Raw genomic sequence first — 21,488 nt, forward strand, 5'->3', positions numbered from 1 at the left:
TGCACAACAATAATTTAATCTTTGATTAAAGTTGGCGATGTCTGATACACAATGAAGTGACGTTTCATTCATAGTTACCGCAGGCAGAAAGCAAAAGAATAGGAAGAATCATCAGCAAAACTTGAAATGGCTCAGCGATTTACTGCAGAGCAAGTACTGAACACAATCAAATATTAGTGTCAGTGTCATTTGATGGTTTATCTGGTGAAAAAGCTGTCAGTGATGAAAATAGTGATTTTGAAGTTGTTGAAAATGCTAGTTTTGAGAATATGGTTGATAGAGTGAATGTTGAATGTACTGGGAAAATTAACTCTGTTGAGGACAGTGATGATGGTATAAAACATTATGCTCAAATATCGTGACAGGGAGAGATCCATCTGTGTTAGATATAGATCCGGGTCGCTAAAGCCCCGAATATGAAATGATGATTGGCGAAACATTCATATACGTCACAGTATGGAAGAAAATATCTGTCAATACTTCTGTAATATTGCTTTTTTTAATAAGCATAAAAATACATGGCACACACAAATATTGTATGAAATGTTTAAACTGTTTGAGCTTTTATTTGGTGCTGACTGAAAAGTACATTTTATTTAATTCATTCACCATCTTGGATGGATTTTCTTAACTGATGTAGTTGATGTAGCAGCAGTGCATTCTGTTCTTCTGTTAATGTGATTTTTCACCAAAAATGAGGTACCTTACAAGGCAACAAAATGTTGCTGCCTACCTTTTGCAACAGTCATCACATTAAAACCTATGATGCATTAAATTGCTGTCTAAGTAGGGCAGCTCATTAGGTAGTTAAATAAATGAATGAGGATGCATGTGATTCTTTAATACCCTAGTTTTTCACATAGTGTAACAGCGCAGCACTTCTGGGTTGTACGTCAAAACGTAGACTCACTATTGGCCAACGCTGGTCATGTGTGTGATGCGTGTGATGCTGGATAATAGTGAGCCTACTTTTGACGTACAACCCAGAAGCGCTGCGCTGTTACACTACGTGAACTCACTCAGAGGCCACACAAAGAAAATTATTTGGGTTTTTTTTGCGCACAAAAAGTATTCTCGTCGCTTGATAAACTTATGGTTGAGCCACTGTAGTCACTTTGACTATTTTAAACATTGTCTTCACTAACTTTCTGGGCCAGCAAGTTTCAATTACATAGAAGCCAATGTAGAAGTGAGACAGCTCTCAGATTTAATAAAAAATATCTTAATTTGTGTTCTGAAGATGAATGAAAGTCTTATGGGGTTGCAACAACATGAGGGTGAGTAATTACTGACAGAATTTTCTTTTATGGGTGAACTAACCCTTTAAGTCTAAGGCCATTTCACTGGTGCCAGCAGCATTGTTGAGAAATGTGACTTTCCAGCAGACTGTGAGTGCTTCCTCATTCACACGTTGCCTCAAATATCTCTGTGAACGCTGTGCCTCTTTGCCTGTGGTAACCCAGGCAACCCAGCCACTAAAAATAGCGTCGGCTGCTCCGGCTTCAGTCATTCCCACAAAGCTTTATGATTCCAGCGGTTTAAACATTAGATTCTTAACACACACTCACACACACACACACACAAATCACTTGCTGTCCTCTCTCCCTGAGATAACATGGCTGTTACATATAGATGAAGACCTTCATGGACTTTACAACTCTGGGCCATAGTGTTCATACAGCTAGGGTGTGATATTTCATGTGTATGTCATATACATCTGTAAGTGAACTAAAACAGCTGTTTCAATGACTCACTTGTGGAGCACAGCGATCTCATTTTCAATGCTGTTTTCTTTCCCCTCCAGAGCTTTTTTCGGGATGCACTTAATCGCCACTAGTTTTCTCGTCCTCTTCTCCTCTGCGAGCACCACCTCAGAGAAAGCCCCTCTGTAAGACAAAATCCATATAACCAATCAGAATACAGCAAAACCAGGGGTTAAAAGACCATTAGGGGTCCATCAGGGTCCTATGGGGACAGATATACAAAATATTTAGACTATAAATAGCATATACATTTCATAGCATTTCTAACTACATAAATTAATGTTAAATAATGATATGTGCTAAGTATGTATATTGTTAAGTATGTAATTAATGTGGGGGGGGACCATTGGGGGTTCCAGGCCATATTGTTATTGTATAAAAAAATAATAATTAACAAAAAAACAACAACTTACAACTATTAAAGATTTTGGTAACACTTTACAATAAGGTTCATAAGTTAACATTAGTTAACTACATTAGTTAGCATGAACTAATAATAAACTGCACTTAAACAGCATTTGTTAATCTTTGTTAATGTTATTTTCAACATTTGCTAATACTTTATTAAAATCCTGTTAACATTAGTTAATGCACTGTGAAGTGTGAACTAACATGAACAAACATTGAATGCCTGTATTTTTATTAACTAATGTTAACAAAGATTAACAAAAACAATAACAAATGTATTGCTCATGGTTAGTTCATGTTAGTTAATATATTAACTAATGTTTTAATAAATTAACCTTATTGTAAAGTGTTACCAAGATTTTTGATAATTGAAATATAAATTAAATTAAATATCCATATTGCATTACATTTAAAAACGTTAAACGTTAAAAATGTTAAATGTTTCACTGACAACTAACTGAAATAGATAAGTTAAACTACCAAAATTGTATATTTATATTAAGTGTCTTTAACTACTATGTAATAACATTTACATTAATCATTTTATACAATTAATTGATTGTGTACATACATGTTTTTATATTAAACTTTAACCCACCCTTAAACCTAAGCATACCACCAGACCTATCCCTAACCTTACCCGTATCCCACCTCAATAGCAGCACAAGTGTTTTTCAATACAACACAATAAGTACATTGTACCTAATTATTTATTTTTTTTTATGTTAGTTAGTGCATAGTTAAAGACACCTAATATAAAGTGTGACCACTAAAACTGAAATAAAAATCAATTAAAGCTGCATAGGAATATATATAAAAAACAACACAATTGTTAAAACTAAAAAAAAAGAAAAGAAAATGTAAAAAAGCTAATTCAAAATATTAATATATGCTATAATATTATATAAATAGTACTAAAATATCATTAGTTCCTGGGTCAGAAAAAGTTGGCAGCCACTATCTAAAACAATGGCAAAGTTCCTAAAATTGTTGGCAGGATTAACATTATGCTGGGACAGCGTTCCTGTCATTTCACTAGTAATTTGATCGACAAACACAGTTCAAGTCACAGATGGGTCGATTGTTGACATGTTCTCAAACAGACTTGTCTTAACAAGAGCTAACCACACACAACATGGTATAATGGCAAGCAATAAAAGCTCTTCCATGTAAATTTGAGCCCTTATCTCCAACTGTGAATGCGACAACAATATTTAGTTTCTGAGGCCCTGCCCACAGAGAAATCTCACTGCACATGACCGCTGCACATAGCTGCACATTAAGCATCCACTATAGTGGACCGGTGAAAGCAGGAAAACAGGAAGCAGATGTTAACTTCCTCTGAAAGGATAACAGCACAGGCAGCGAGCTCTCTAGAAGAGATTAAAGGGATAGTTCACCCAAAAAAGAAAACTTTGTCTCAATTTAATCATCCTCATGTTCTTCCAAACCCGTACGAGTTTGGTTAATCCTAGAAACAGTCATTTTAAATGAAACCTGAGAGGTTTATGTCCAGGTAATCAAACCTAAGAAGGTCCAAAGGTCATAAAGGTGTCATAAAACAAATCCATATAAATCAAGTGTTTTAACCGTGAAGAGATACGTTCACTTTATATGATGAATAGATTTCATTTAGGCTTTTATTCACATAAGTAACTTTGCAACTACATGTCAGCTAGCAGTAGATGTACTTGCAAAGTTACTTATAGTAAGTAGAATGTCTGTTGGGAGCATCAAAATAAAGGGCCCTATCTTGCACCCAGCGCAATTGACTTTGTACACCGACGCATGTGTCATTCCTATTTTGCACCCGTGCAAAGCGGACTTTTCCCTCCACAGACGCACGTCGGTTAACTAAGAAATACACTTGCGCTCCCGGGGCGGTTCAGCGCAAAAAGGAGGCGTGTTCCGGCGCAAACGTTCCCTCATGCTATTTTGCAGGTTTAGAAAACAATTCCGCCACTGACCGAAAAAAAACAGTTTAAAGTCAGTGGCGCGTTGCGCATGTTATTCATATGCTATTTTAAGGGCCATAATCAATGTAGCGTGTGCACAACGCGCATACACTTTGATTCTCTCATCTACACAGAAGCAGCAGTTTTCATTTTTGCAAATCATACATTATTACGATAGATAGATAGATAGATAGATAGATACATCTAGCTTACACATTTACCCAAATTATCATACGCCTGTTTAACCGAAGCTAATTTGGGTGTGTTTCTCCATCCCCATACAATGTCACTTCTCTGTGTTTTATGGCCCTGACGAGAACGTCGGTCTCCTCGGCTGTGAACCGCTCCTGGCGCGCGTCTGGCAAATCCGCCGTTATAATAGGAATCCGCTTTAGAACAAGCACGCCTGCTCTTAAAGGGAATGTGAGATGTTGCTCTGATTGGTTTATTTCACGTTACGCCCAAACCACACCTATGAGTAATGAAGCTACTTCAGACCAACCCATTTTAGATTTGCGAGATCCGCCCACAAAGTTACTTGCGTTTCGCGCTTGATACTTGCATTTCATATCGTTAAAATAGGGCCCAAAGTGTTAACAGATATTAAGCAGACAGTCTACTAATACTCTAATGACTGCTAGTTGATATGTAGTTGCAAAGTTACTTATAGTTAGTAGAATGTCTAAAGTGGACCATTGAAATTGAAAGTGTTACCCAATAGTGTCATTATTCAGTTCAGTAACTGTGTAAAGTTCATCAATTATGAAATGAGATCAATTCATCTCCAAGAAGCTCTACAGAAGACAACAGTGTCGTTATTCATCTCGAGTCAATTATGAAACAAATTTGATTGAGCTATAAAACAGCTCTACAGAAGACAGGGATGTCATCATCCAGCTTAATTCAGTTCAAGTTTTGCACTCATCCGATAGTGTCAGTGCAGTCAAACCGATGATATTACTGAACATTAATTGTCTTTTAAACCCCAACTAAGCAAGCCAAAAGGTATGAAAAATGATTTACTGAGTGTCGATTCAACTTCAGTTGTTTCAGTTGGCTTTATACCACTGCACACAGAGATCCAGTCACAAGACATAATGAACAGAGGATCTGTGATCAGGCCTAAAAGCACTGATAACATCAGCAAACCACCCAGCCTGCTCAATATTTGAGAATGGAATGAAGATTAAGAGCAAACTCATTATTAAACAGGATGTGATTATCACTCCTCAGCGGCACAGATCCGGCCAGGCAACCTTATCCCAGAGAGCTCATGGAGGACAAACACTGATATGATGCATAGTTAAGCCGGCACACGTACGCGTGTCCTCGGCACATGACCAGAGGACAGGGGAAGACTGTGGGCTAAACCGCTGACGCTGACCCTGAGAGGACACACTCACAACATATCCCATCAGCCCATGCACACGCTCGAGTACAGCAATGCCACACTAGTGCTCACACACAACTGAACATGGCACACAGATATTGGCATGACAAGCGTAAAACGGCAAACAGTGCATATGTCAGACATCTTTGTTTCAGTCATGTAATGTGACCTCATCAAACTCAATGTGGTTCGACAACTGGAATCAGTCGCTCTACTGTAAGAAAATGCACACGACTAACACATGCAGGCAGGGCCTAAAATGAACACTCGCCAAGCGCCAAATGAGAGTTAAAATCGGTGTTGGTGAGTATTTGAGTCAACTGCCATTTGGCCAGTAACAATTTTATGAATTCTAACAATGCAAAATTGTGAGAACATGAAAGTGAACAAATGTGAACGACGCTCGGAAGAGCTGTTATCAGTTTTAATGCCCGTAACTAGGGCTGGGCGATTTTCACGTTTTTTTTTAGATGAATTCGAATTTAATGTTTTGCCACGATTTTATTATTTTTAAATCGAGAAATTGCGGTTTTGAATGAAAACGTTGGCAAATGTTACAATTAGACATGTTGACAATTCAGCTTTGATAACAGTTAAGACAAGAAAATCCGACCACATTATGAACACATCGCTAGTCTTAAGCGGCTTCACTGAGAAATGCGTTATTGCTTTGAAAGAAATAAGACGCGAGCAGTGGAATGGGAAAAAAGTTCAGTTATTAGATGCGAGTTAAACCTTTTTTAACTTGAGTGCCACATTTTTAGAATGCAGTTTCATGGGTGAGTCGCTGCAAAAGACGCGAGACACGAGTGCAACAGCCAAACACTTCCGCCAAACATAAAAACAATAGGTAAAATATAGGAACTTAGCAATTCAATATCGTCCAAATTTCTTATTGGGCCGATAACGATAACATAAAAAATGAACATATATCGGCCGATACTGATATGGTGGCCGATATATGTTCATTTTTAATCTTATCGTTATCGGCCCGATAAGAAAATTTTGACGATACTGAATTGCTTGAAATATGATTGAAATCACTTCAAAAAAGGAAAATACAGTTAAGTGCAACATGTGCAGCGCAAGTCTGTCATATAGGCTACATAAAATTACAAATGAGAACGTTATAATTGTGTGCTTAGGACATTGGTTTTAATGGTGAGATTTTTGCTTTTGTAATCAGGCTCTCAAAATTTATATAAAAATCTGGATTTAGATTTATCAGCCAATACATTGGTTATCAGCTTTCAAATATAAATAATTATCGGTTATCGGCCTCGGCCAAAATTTTCATATCATTGCATCCATAGTAAAATAGCGCAATGGAAACCTGTAAAGAACGACTACTGTATGTGTGATATCTCATGTTTGCATGAAAGGTGAAAGGTGCTGTTATTTTCAGTTTTACAAAGCATTTGCTGTTTATAATAGCCTAATACTGCTGTTATTTATTGCAATTACTTTTTGGCTAAGAAATATTTAGCGTTTTATTTTATTTTATATTATTTCTGAGTATATAGGATACGTTTATACAATATTTGCCTTTTATATTTCATGTATATTTTATACATTTACACCATGCTGATCACTTCAGGTGTGGTCCACTTGGAATAGAACATTTTTAACCAGATGGTTAATGAAGAGAATGCTACTTGAATCATATTGTAGTAACGTTTTTAAGTTGACTAGTTAAACATAAAACAAATCAGTCGTTCTGAAAGAAAAAGAAAAAGAAAAAAAAAAAATCGAGATTTAATTTTTTGGGCATATTGCCCAGCCCTAGACATAACATGAAAATAATCATCACCTTATTGGGATTATCAATTATTATTTAGTGTGTTGCCTGCTACACAGTTTCTAGGTTATTGCTAGGAGGTTGCTTACTAGTCCAAGTCAAAAGAGCCTGTAAGTATGATTATTAGTTTTAGTGATCCTTGCCTTCAGTAAGAGCAACAGTTCAGAGCTGGGGAACTGGGGCAGAGCAGCACATTCCTCTCCGGTCAGAGACACAAGAGGACGGCCATCTGCTGGAACCAGGGGATGTGGACTAGATTACAACACAGGCTGTCTGTTGTGGCTTCCTCATTATATTTTCCGAAATACAAAGAGGACAGAGAGAGGGACGCTGGGGGCAGAGATGGACTCCAAAACATGATCTATCAGGAATTATAACTTTATGCCTGAAAGAATGTCATTTTGATTAACGCTAAACCCAATTCGTGATTGACTGTCAGCTGCACTTTTCATTATTGGAAAAATAAGCCAGTTTATTTTAGTCATTTGTTCACCAAGCTTGTCACAATGCACTCTTGAATTGAATTATGTTTCTGAGTACCATTAGGAACAATCATTGACATCGTGATAATGTCAATAATACTGTCACATTCTCTATCCTTTATCTTTTCTTTTCCTCCATTAAGCACTCTTTCCCCTTAACACACTTTCCATTTCTCTCTCCTTCTTTCTCATGTACCATTAAAAACACACTTTTGCTTGGTTTGGCCGCTGGAGAAATTGTGGTTTCCCTGAGAGGAAACAAGAGGTCAGGAGCAATGCAGAGGGGCGAGTGACTCTCACATCTCACTTTAGAAGAGAAAGCCTTCTCGGAAAGACATTTTAAAGGAATAGTTCAATAACCACTGCAACCAGATCATGGAGTCAGAACTGTATCAGTCCAATTAGTCATTTTTTTAACCAATTCTTTGAAAAAGATTTTCACCAAGTTATCATATGGCTAATTGTATGATACATTTATGGTGCTTTGGTGTCCTTCTGGAAATGTAATGGCCCTTCATGTTCTTCACTTAGGGGTAAAAAGAAAGGCCTGAGCAGTAATGTGCTGTTAGCGAACATCCTGTTTAGATGAATATGCAAATATATGTGATTTCCTCTCAATAACAAAATAAACAACAAAAATGACAGCGTGAGAAAACAGCAGTTAAGAAAGCATCTGATCACAGTGACGTGGATGTTTGCACTAGTTCTGCAATGAGGCACTCCAGTGAAGTCACATCATGTTTATTTATATATTACTTTATACAACAAATTGCTTTAAAGCAAGCAGCTTTACGGTATTAAAACAGTGTCAGTGTCACTTTCATTTAGAATTATAACTTAAAATTTACTTTTCAGTGTGTTCATGTTTTTGCTCGTGCCTGACCTCGATGGACTGAACAGAAGACAGAAAACGGAGAAGATTTTCATGTCAAAGGAGGCGGAGCCACAGAGCACATCTACCTATCACGAAATCCCCATGGACCAATGGTAGTTTGAAGGTGTTTACTAGAGAGAGCAAAATATTCCTCAAGTTCGCTTTGGAAAGCTCCAAATGAGAGCCCGATTTTTTTTCAAAATGACATCATACAACTTTGTACTTTGTTTGCTTGAAGTATATCAGGGAATTATGGGCCAGATTTACTAACAGCTTGCGCCAGCGCAAATAGTTTTTTAATGCCAAAAAGTTATGTAAAGATTTCCTAAAGACACGCAGTAAAAAATTTGAATATTTAAATGAATCATGTAATGTGATTTACTAAGGTTTGTGCTAGTCAATTTACTAGTGTTTGCGCCATTTTTGCACCACTATTAAAGATTTCTTCATCTGAGTTCATTTTTGAGTGAACTAATTCTAAGTCATGTAAGGAATAATTGATGACAGGCCGTTGAATTATGGAAAAATAATGCACACCCGAGGTGGTAATGTTACACCTCGGATGTTAATTATTTTTCAATAATTCAATGGCCCAGAGTTAATTATTCCGCTTATACTACGGTACATTGTTCAGATTATGTATTTCCAGAAGTTTGACAGTTTTTGTCCTTAAAACGCTCTTGTGTGTAGGACAAAATTCTTACGCATTAAATCCCAAGCCTCCGTTTCTAATAAAAAAAACGTAATTTTAGAGCTAGTAACGGAGGTTTGAGCCGCTGTTAACAGACTAATGCAGTTATTAGGTAGAGAGAGAGAGAGAGAGAGAGAGAGAGAGAGAGAGAGAGAGAGAGAGAGAGAGAAATTAAGCATGTTTGAATTACCCGAGTCAGTGCGTTTCTCAACAGTGTTCGGCAGCAGCATCTCTACTAATAGCGAATGTTTATTTGCTTCAAGAACATAGCCGTTTTACATCGCTAGTGAGAAATGTCTTGTAGCTTTTAAGTTGTTAAACTCTTTTACTGATAAAATCGCTTTGATAACACGTTTCTGTGCGAGTGTGTTTCTGTGCATTTGAGTGGAAGAGACATCTGCGCCTGCGCATCCTAGCAGCCTAGCATGGATAAGAGCAGGGAGAGCACAATAACCCTCCTTAGGGTAACAGAACAGAACCAACATGAATGTATTGCAGATATCAATTCATTTTAATGTACAACATAATTAGAGAATTTTAGTCTGATTGAAGGGGAATCAGAATTACATACTGACTGATATGATATATGATATATGATTTTTATCCTATTATGTACTATATTTATTTGCTTGGTCAGTGTCGTTGTGGGTTTTGGTTCTTTTGCTGTTGTCGGCTGTGTGAGGATCTTTAAAATCATTTGGCAAAGTGATATGGAACTGTAATGCGGTCAAGACCTGCCTGGAACTACTTTAGCCATGCATTTCCTTGAAAATAATCACACACCTTAGAACGTTCATCAACCAATCAGATTCAAGCATTCAACCGCCCCGTAGTATAATTGAAATTAGAGCACTTAGGCAAACAAATTACACAGGGTGTGACATTCTTTAGAAAACTATTAATTCAGTCTAATTAAATACCACAAACAATTTAATAATTCATCTCTCAAGAGACCGACGCCACATGACATCTTTCTTCCTGAGGCAGTGCTCAGCCTAAATTCAGGTTAGCGCAGGTCCCACAGAGTCGACACGGAACCGTCATTTCTGCGGACTGCATTATGTAACGTTCCCTAAAATAAACAAAAAGCAGGTGCAGCTCATGTGCTGGAGGCCAGACTGAGTCAGAGTTGTGTGAATCGAGTCAGATGGCTCAGTGTCTCTGGACGGATGCAATATATCTCAGCTTAACTCAGGCTACCCTTAATAGCTGCCTTATCAGCTGATCTGAGAACAGCATTGTGTATTATACATTTTAACATCATAATCTGGATTTGGACTAGGCAGACTGATCCAAAACATGCCATATTGGTGAACTGGTTCTTTACCGCATTTTTGGGTGAACAAATTATTTACAGTACAGTACAAGTAGGGACTTCCTGCATAAACATGTTTGCTTGTAAAATGCATTGATTCTTAACCATGTTAACTGATGTTAGAATACCAAACACTGTATTTGCTAGAAAAAATTATATTTTCATTAAATATTAGGTCTTCTTTAACAAATGGCCTGTTTCACTGTCCACACCGCAAAAGAGTGATCCATTTTAAATTTTAGCAAGATTTTAAATTTGCTAAAAATATTAATATTTTTCCTTAAATGGAAAATTGTATTTATATGTTTTTATTTAAATATTTTATGTTATTGTAGTATTTATTAACATTTAGAATTATTTTTTCTTTATATGCAAGTTTTAGTCATGTTGTTATGTGCTTTTGTAATTTTTATTAGTTTTTGTTTATTAAAATATTTCTATTTAGCCTTAATTTATTTCATTTCAGTTTTAGTCATTTTAGTACCTATTAATTTTTAGTTAGTTGCAAAAAGTTTTTTTTAACGTTTTTGTCTAATATTATATTATTATTATTTTATTTCAGCTTCATTTTAATTATGGCTGTCAAATAGATTAATCGCAACAAGCATAAAAAGTTTTGTTTATATAATATATTATATATATATATATATACACTGAAAAAAAGATTTGTGGAATTTAATTAAAAAAATTATCGTAAGTGGTTGCACATAATTGATTTCAGCTACATTTAAACAAATGCATTAAGTTGAACTTAATACATTTTTGTTCAACTTTAATGCATTTGTTTAAATGTAGCTAAAATCAATTTTGTGCAACCACTTACGATAAAAAATTTATTAAATTCAACAAATCATTTTTTCAGTGTATATATATATATATATATATATATATATATACACACAATATATATATACACCCACATATTATATAAACACATTTTATATAAACATTTTTAATAGTTAGTTAACAATAAAAACATTATTTACAAAAAGAAAATTTGCAACAAGATGGAAATCATACAGCTGTAATGTAACTCCAATTCATAAACACACTTTTGTTGGAAATTGGCTAAATACGATGCACACAATTACTGATTGGTTTGTGCACTATCCATCAAGTTAGCATAGAGGTGCTATGGGAACTTCTAAGCAGACGCCTGTCAAGTTTTGTCTTGTTTTGCGATAGTGTCGCTATACGTTTCTGGCACACAGTTGATGGGAACAGTTCCACTAGGCATGTGATTCAGAGAAGAGCACTTATAATGTGGTCGATCAGGGTCGCGCACAAACATGCTCAAACAGCAGCACTGATTGATCTCCTGGGATATTTCTGTTTCCAAAGCAGGAGTTGCGACCTCACACCTGGCCGTCGGCCGAGCCCGGAGGATAGCCTGCAGACAATACCACTCAACATGAACAGACAATATCTGTGATGACTAGACTACAAGACTAGATAGAGAGATGTGACACACTAACAGCCAATTCCAAATGCTATTTATACACTGTGGAAAGAGAACACTATTTGTATAGGGACCCTTCACAGAGGTTCACTTCCACATGGCCTTTAATGAAGTGATCGTCCGAATTTCATTATTTGAGATAACATTACCTATTTGATATTGGATATTTTTTGCCACAAAATTTCGTTTTATCATAACATGATGTGAGTAGTGATACCTTGCAAAGGTTTTGGCTTTCAAAACCCTCATTACTAATCTCAAAAGTATTCCGAATTTTTGACATTTTCAGGTTTTTGTAAACCACATTTGTTTTATTTACAACAGTCAATCAAAAAAAGTAACTTTACTATTCAAAATAAAGTCGTAATGACCTATACGTACAAACAAGGCACATTTATTCTGTTCCAAAAACTAGTGAGCTACCTTTCACTGTAAACAATTATTTGCATGATTTGTTATCACAACTTTTTATCTTTTGTCAATTCAACTTATACATATATATTGTGGTTCAGATAACATAATATTTTGAGCTAAACCAATCTCCTTCATAGTATTAACTCAAAATTTTAATTTCAATGAACTCAAAATTTTAAGGCAGCCAGGCAACTTACTTTTTTAAGTTAAAAAGCAGTTTAAGTTGCAGCTGCCTTTCAAGCCAATGCGTTTTTGCATTGCATTACAGTGCTTTTCTATTGTTTCCCCATGTAAATATGTGATAGATTGACGTGTTTGAACACTGTGCATGCATTTTGCGTCTTTTGCGGCACCTTGCACAAAAAAAAAAAAAAAGTGTCTCTAGACCTTGTTTTTTCACAGTTCTTAAAATAGGGGCCTAAAAACAAGATGCAGTGGGTGGGATGTGCATGGCTGATATGAAGAGCACACTCTACTCTCTGCAAATCATCACTTGCAGTGAGAAAAACAAGAGTAGAAACATCTTTCCTGTGAAATGGGTATTTGGGGGGGGGGGGGGGGATGACAAGCGACAGCAATCAGGAGATTAACCTTTCATTCCAGGCATAAACGCGGCAGAAGACACACCTCGATTGTGTTTGTGGGTGTATATGCTTGCAAATGTGTGTGTGTGTGTGTGTATGGGTGTGTGCAAAAGGATTGGTGATTGAATAATAAATGCACAGGGACACCTCATGGTGTTTACCAGCCTGGTAGAAACACCTGCTCTCCCACACACACACACACACACACACACACACTTTCAGTTACCGTCCACACCTCCACTAGAACATAACAAACAATTAAAACCCAGACTGTGCAATCTGTTTTTGAAAAAATGTAAATAACAAAGTGTTCACGCGACACAATCGAAGACTTAAAGGGATAAGTCTCTTCCAAGCTTTATAATGGCAATGAATGGCTGTTTCTGTTTTGAAGTCCATAAAAGTGCATCTATCCATCATAAACGAACTACACACTTCTCCGGGGGGTTAATAAAGGCCTTCTGAAGTGAAGCGATGTGTTTGTGTAAGAAAAATATCCATATTTAACACATTACAAAGTAAAATTCTAGCTTCCACCCAAACGGCCATATGCAGTTTACTTGCGTATAAAGCACAACTTGTGACGTCAGAAGTAGCGTAGTGTGTCATGGCGTAGCGTAAATATCAGCAGTACGGCGCATTACTCGCATAAGTTGCGCTTGTACTTAAGTCGAATCCGTATGTTCGTTTGGCCGGAAGCTAGTTATTTTACTTTATAAAGTTTTAAATATGGACATTTTTCTAACACAAACGCATTGCTTTGCTTCAGAAGGCCTTTATTAACCCCCCGATGCCGTGTGGAGTATTTTCATGATGGATAGATGCACTTTTATGGACTTCAAAACAGAAACGGCCATTCACTGCCATTATAAAGCTTGGAAGAGCCAGGACAATTTTATATATAACTCTGATTGTATTCATCTGAAAGAAGAATGTCATATACACCTAGGATGACTTGAGTAAATCATGGGCTAATTTTCATTTTTAGTTGAACTATCCCTTTAATTTTTTCTCTCTTTACAGAGAAAAACAAACATCAAACGTCAATGTCAAATTACCATTAATCCCAAGCATGTGGCTTTCACTTTAAATATTTGCGCTGCCACCTAAACTGCTCTGACAACACTCCGGATGACACGCCATGCTCATCTCGTCTTGGGTTAAACCAACACTCACAACAGCCTGTAACTGCATCTGCTAATAAGCAGCTAATGGAAATTCAACATGCCCTAGTGTGCTTCACATCAATGAAAGGGAAACCATTAAATCGCTATGGCAACTCAGCAGTGATTTGGCCTTTTCTGAGGGATTATGGGTTCTTCATAATCAAATCAAGTATACCTGGAGGAAACGGTGCCTCATAACTGGGTATCCCAGAACCGAAACATTCTGCTGTTAAACAGGATAATGTTACAGTATAGCAAAACAAAGCGAAAACAAGCATCATTATTACTATTGCTCATACTTAGTGTAAGGAATTTGAACAATCCCCTAACTAAGTACACTGTGGCTTATTGAGCGATCTTTGAATTTTATGTTTCTGTGGCTATTCAAAAGTAGACATTGATTCTGATAACATTAATCACAGAAAATTGTTGTATAATTATATTATATAGATCAGCATTGTTATTGGTAACTAAAACTGAAACCTAAAAAAAAAAAAAAAAATCAAATATATTGTTATAAATATATATAAAATAATTGAAAAATTTAAAAGAAAATTAGAAATGTTGCCAAGGTCGAGTAACTGAAATGAAATAAGTTGAAGAACTAAAATTGATAAAACTAAAACTGAAATACATAAATTTAAGCTAATTATGAAAATTAAATAAAAACTAAAACTAAAGTAAGCACATAACAAAATTGCTAAAACTTAAACAAAAATTAAACTAAAGCTGAATATATCAAATAAAAAGCAGCTAATTCAAAATATGAATAACCATACAGTATAAATAATACTAAAACAACACTGGACTACAGTGTTCAGAATCGATTTTCTTTTTCTTGTGGACTCTTAAAAGCATGGACAAACACGAAATGGACTTTCCTTGTCTGCTATAGACTTTCTTGTGTGGACCATAAAATAGTTAATAGTAATAATAATATAATAATAAAATCTTATATCACGATATGAGTATTTATATTTCACGATAACGATATATATCAGTATATAGTTATTTTTGCTTTAAATAAGGTCAAGATTTTTGATTCCATTGAAATTTCATAATTCTTTTAACCCTTTTCAATATCATTTAAAAAACTAATACTAGCCTAAAAAAAAAACTCTCAAGCTTATTGAAGAAAAATAAACAGTGATAAAGAAAGAGCAAAGAAAACAAACTACAATAGAACAATGACAAGTCAAATTTATAAAAACAAAACAAATGCGTAGTCTTTACTGTATAAATTAAATATACATTTATTCTTATTAAAGTTGCAAAAGTTATTCAGTCAAGAGTAGAGAGAGATTTTCTCTTGTTGTGATGCTGTTGTTTGATTAACATCAATAACGACAGCAGGTTTATTAGGCTGCTGTCACTTTAAGACCGAATACACGCGTGTGTTTTCTTTCTGTTTACTGTTTACGTTCACTTAAGACATAAATTACTGTGTTTACTTGCAAATACATGGTCAATTTCACACAAGTGGTAAGTGTATTTAACACAATTTGGTAAGTGTATTTAACAGTTTAACCGGCTGACAAATTTCTCCGGGTCAATCATGTCTACTGGTATATCACACACCCCTTTAGCATACAAATAATCCTAAAATAACACTGACTTGGGAGTGGGACACTGCATTTGCACCAACATTTCTTGTAGCTAAGACAATACAGATGGTACTAGTAATCCCAATGAAATGGGTTTAATTTTCAAAGAAAGCATACTTTTTTTTTCTTTTCTTTTTTTTATTATTAGAAAGTAATGTTTTGACCATCAACATTGATGTGGTACATTTAAATTGAATATTTATACGGCTCTTTCATTGAATGATCAGTTTTCACAATGGTTTAATGGACTTCTGGCATTGGACAGCAGCTGAATGGACCTCCATGCACGTTTGTAAGACATCGGAGCACACTTCACTGTGTCCTGTAGACCTGGTGATAAACAGGCCACCTCCTGCTGTGCCCCGGTGTGACTCTTTCGTTTGGGAGAACGAGTGCGATTCATGTTATAGGAAACAGGGCCATATGTCTTCCTGAGAAACCCCAAATGCAGTCTTGCTTGTCCAGAGGCGCATAAAGCTAAGCAGATCTCGCACAACTATGCTGACCTGACAGAAATTTGTCAAACTGCTGACCGTCCTGTGCTCTTACTGTCTATCAATCACTGAAATGAGAGTATGAGAGAGCACGGGGTCAGCAGCAACAGCAGAAGCGGGCACAGGCGATCCATACTCCCAATTGATTTTAGATTATTCCAGTGCTTTTTAAAGCGCCCACAAACCACCAGCCCCCGCAAAGCACGCTGGGAAGAGTCATAGTTCGCACAGTGCCACTAATAAGGTTGGGCATGAATGTTGTGGAGCAGAATGAAATGCAAAAAAAACACACAAAGTCAAAAACATTAGGCTAACTTAGTAACTTAATGTAGAAAATAAAGCAGGTGAAAAAAAGGTTCAAAAGTTTGAGGTCATATATATATATATCATGTGACCATGTATCATGTGTCCATATATCAAGGATCATGTGACACAGAAGACTGGAGTAATGATGCATTCGTGATGGAGTTTTGCATCATAGGAATAAATGACATTTCAATGACATAGAAAACAGCTATTTTAAATTGTAATAATATTTCACAATAGTACTGTATTTTCAATCAAATAAATGCAGCCTTGGTGAGTAAAATAGACTTAACATTTAAAAAAAATTTAGACCCCAAACTAGGGCTGTAGTCAAGACCACCTTTGTCGAGTCCAAGACAAGTCCAAGACCAGGACTAGTCGAGTCCAAGTCAATACCGAGTCCAAAGAGGTTCGAGTCCGAGTCAAGACCGAGTCCAGGACAGGAAAAAAAAAAAAGCAGTCTGCTAAAAAAAATATAGGCTAGCCTATAGAAATTAAATCATGTAATAATGAAATAATGAATAATTTTAATTTTATTTCAAATAATTGACTAATTCAAAGAACAACAAAAAAATAATTATATAGGCTTAAAGGAGCACACACATTCGTTTCGACTGTCTGATCAGCCTTACATTCTGTTCCTGTCAATCATACACGCGATGTCAACCAATTAAACTGCATGAGGGAGGACCGAGACAACTCACAGACACACACACACACACACACACACACACACAAGAGATGCGGATAAACCGCGGATCAGGCGGATGACGTGACGAAAAATAATATTTTAGCCTACCACTCGTGGAATAGGCAAAGAAAGAAAGGTAAGAAAAAAAGTAGGAAACCTTTGCCCATTAATTAGATGTGCAAGGCAAGCAGGCTAGTTTTCAGGGTGTTATGGACAATTAAAAATGTGAATATTCACGTTGCACTAGCGGTGGACTTTCAGCGAGTTTATTTAAACATTTATTTTTTATAGAGCCGTTTATGAGTCAAAAGAGCCGGCTCTTTCAGTGAGCTGAGTGAAACGAACCGGCTCACGAAAAAGAGCCGAAATGCCCATAGTTATTAGGTGGCCAGTGTTTCACTTTCCCTCCAATAATATTTTGTTTTAATATCGCGGCGACGTATGTGTGATTACTGGGAACATAATAAAGACACCTGGACTCGGTCGAGACCAAAAGCCATATTTGGCAAGACCAGTGGCCGAGACCGAGACAAGTCCGAGTCCGAATACCAGCGAGTCCGAGACAAGTCCGAGACCATAGAAAAGCGGTCTCGAGTCCAAGACCGGACTCGAGTACTACAGCCCTACCCCAAACTATTGAAGAGTAGTATTAACTTAAGCACGTTCCACCTGTTTTATTGTCAAAAGCCATAGCTAGGGATCCCAATATCATAGAGACTCTTGGGCTCTTTTTGGCCCAGAAGACCCTATAGTAACAACCCAAAGCATTTGCTCCCACCACCTATTCTATTTTAGGCTGTTATATAAATATGTCCTGCACAGCATCCTTTCACATAAAAATGTTGTGTAAATAAATCTTTTGATTAGTGGTTCAAAAACTGCCAACCCTACTCTATTAACCAAAAATAGCTCTGGCTACTGGCCAGCGGCTCTCTCTTAGTTAATGGAAAACTGCTTCAGTCACAGTTTTACTTCCTATTTACACCACCTATTTTTGGAACATTGTTTTAAAATCTTTAGGTTTTTCAGGTTTTCAAACCAGGAACAAATCATGCAAAAGAAAAGAAAGCCAAATGTAAAAGATACAATGTACAAAGATGTAAAAATAGAGATCACTTTTCATTCTAATTTGAAGATTTGCTGCTCAAAAAACTTCTTATTATTATCAATTTTGAAAACAGTTGTGCTGCTTAGTATTTTTTGTGGAAACTATGATACACTACCATCAAAATTAAAAAAAAAAAGTTGAGTTGAATTGAATTGAGTTGTGAACAAAAGACACAAAAGTGCATAATCTTACAAAACATTTCTATTTTAAATAAATGCTGTTTTTCTTTTTTTTTATTCATCAAATAATCCTGAAAAAAACGTATATATCATGATTTCCACAAATATATTAAGCAACAAAAACTCTTTTCAACAGATAATATAAGAACCATTGATAATAAGAAGAACCATTCAGTAGGCCTACAAATAATAATTGAGCAGCAACTCATCACATTCGAATGATTTCTGAAGGATCATGTGACTCTGAAGACTGGAGTAATGATGCTGAAAATTCAGCTTTGATCACAGGAATAAATTACATTTTAAAATATAACTGAAGAGAAAACAGTTATTTTAAATTGTAATAATATTTCACAATATTAATATTTTTACTTATAATTTTGAATCAAATAAATGCACCCTTGTAACTGAAACTGTATTCGGGAACTTTGAATAACACACATACACACTGACACTGCCGTGACAAAAATGTAAGTCTAATGTACATTTGCTAAGCATTGCAATTATGTGTACTTATCGAAGATTACCCAACCCTCTTAATGACATCCTCAGAAAACAGTCTGTTTAATCTGAAAGAGTGTCCACAGGAGTCACTTTGTCAAACATTTACTAAAGGAAGTTATTATGGTGTTGATAAACAGAGTTCGTAGAGTAACTACGTGAGAGCAGGGGCATGAGGGATTGGGTGGGGGTGACGAAGCATGACGGTTTTTTAGCACTGAACACATCAACAACTGTTAAATCAACATGGAACAAACAGCGTCCACCCAAAAGCTAAATACACAGTCTGTTGCTCTTGGATACAAGCAGATCAAACAACAAACATCGCTTTCATGAGAATCGGAATACATCAGGAATACCGTAACATATCTGTAACGTGCTGAAATATATCTGTAACGTATTGCATGCCAACGTAAGCGTGTGAAATGCGTCAAGATCCTGTTTGATCAGAATCGAGTCCTCAAATAAAAGCACAACAGATGTGGAGACGAAACCACAAAGATATCAGAACTATGGTTTCTAGCATATTGCTATGCCGTTGCTAAGGTGTTCTGGGTGTTTGCTTACTGACCCACTAGTATCTTATTGTGCTTAAGCAGTCAAATACACACATAATAATGTCAAAATGCCCGTCGTGGCGAGAGTATTCACATAAACAGTTATATTTAAAGTGAACGTAAACAGTTGAGAAAGAAAACGCATGTGTAACAGTATAATGGATCTGTGTGTCAGGTCTTAAAGTGACAGCAGCCTAATATATCTGCTGCCAAATTATGAGATAATATTAAAAATATCTATATGGCAGTTTTTCCCCATGGTATCGATGTCAAAATTGTGGCTAGTGAAAATGCTGAGTGGCTAGAACTTTGAAAAACCACTAGCAACAGTGGCTGCTGAGCAAAAAAGTCAAGGTCAAGCCCTGGTTATAGTTATAATTTTGGGTGTGAACAGGCCTTAAGTCTATGGGATTTCTTCTTGTTTTATGGTCCACCAGATTAAATACACACTGTAAAACTGCTTCAAAGTAAATAGTGATGAAATGCATGAAATTACGGTAACACTTTATTTTACAGTGTCCTTGTTACACGTTACATGGAAATAACACATAGATTATGCATAATCACATGCAACTAACCCTAAACCAAACCCCAATCCTAACTTTAACTCTATAGTAAGTACATGTAGTTAATTATTAGGGCTGGGTAAAAAATATCGATTTCTCGATTTTAATCCCAAGAATCGATTAGTCATCCTGTTTTCAGTTGATGAATTAATGTAAGATTGTAGCGTGCATCCCATCCAATAAATCGCAATAATCTTTGTGCTTTGTTACTTTTGATATGAAACAAAGTCTCAGATTTCAAATTACGTCCATTTTCTTACGAAATTCAAAAACATAATTACCGTTTTGGCGCTGTGGTGTGAGATCGCTCTGGCTCAGCTCTAGAGAAGCAGCAGCACATGATCTTCTCTTCCGCCTTAATACCAGTTACAGCGCGAAATAAACACGAATGAGCATCTGAAAGTGTGTTAAAAGATAGAGTACAACTTATCGAAATCCGTATCATGTGACATGGAGTCGATCAATCAGTGTTTCAACCGTGGAAAGACGTCAGTAAATCAGCTTGTAAACAACGTCATGTAACGTCACATTTCAATCCAGTGACCATAAACTCGTTAGTCAGCTAGAAAACTCTACAGAGGAGCATTTTGCTAAATATATGCACCATATTACATAATCATTATAATTTTTAATGTTCTTAAATTTTTATGTTTGGATAAATCTGGCAGGTTTTTATTACAGCCACCATTTAAATGTTTATATTTCACATAACTTTATTATTATAAAAATAAATAAAAGTGTAATTTAAGTGTTTGTATAAAAAAATCTGTTAATTTTTACCTTCAATATTATAGTAGGCTAATGAAGCCTATAGGCTACAACTGACTCCCATAGTTTACAGCATTAGTTAAGAGATTTGTTTTCCTTAAGAAAATTTGCCATGTATTGTACTTGATATCCAAAATAATCAATATTGAATCGAATCGAATTGCAAGCTTGTGAATCGAAATCGAATTGAATTGTGAAATTTGTGTCAATACCCAGCCCTATTAATTATTATTACCCGGTACATAAATGCATAATTACAATGCATTGACACCTTAAAATAAAGTGTAACCGAAATTACCGCAAACGTTAAATGTGCCACTGTGCTACTGCAGAATCTGGAAAATATCTAAATAAAAACTATGAATGATGAATGGACTCAACTGAACCATATATCCATGAACTTCAGGCTGACTGA

General features: G+C 36.0%; 1 protein-coding gene across 2 annotated transcripts in view; it reads right to left on the reverse strand.

Annotated features, from left to right (window-relative positions):
- The window catches only part of camk1b (calcium/calmodulin-dependent protein kinase Ib), a 63,360-nt gene that overhangs the window by 22,097 nt on the left and 19,775 nt on the right, over positions 1–21,488 (reverse strand). For both annotated transcript variants that reach the window (XM_084101369.1, XM_084101368.1), the window contains exon 3: positions 1,755–1,886. In XM_084101369.1, the coding sequence (XP_083957495.1) occupies positions 1,755–1,886 (132 nt within the window). The remainder of the gene's footprint in view (positions 1–1,754; positions 1,887–21,488) is intronic.

Source organism: Abramis brama (genome assembly GCF_963993115.1).
Source record: "Abramis brama genome assembly, chromosome: 23".
NCBI lineage: Eukaryota > Metazoa > Chordata > Actinopteri > Cypriniformes > Leuciscidae > Abramis > Abramis brama.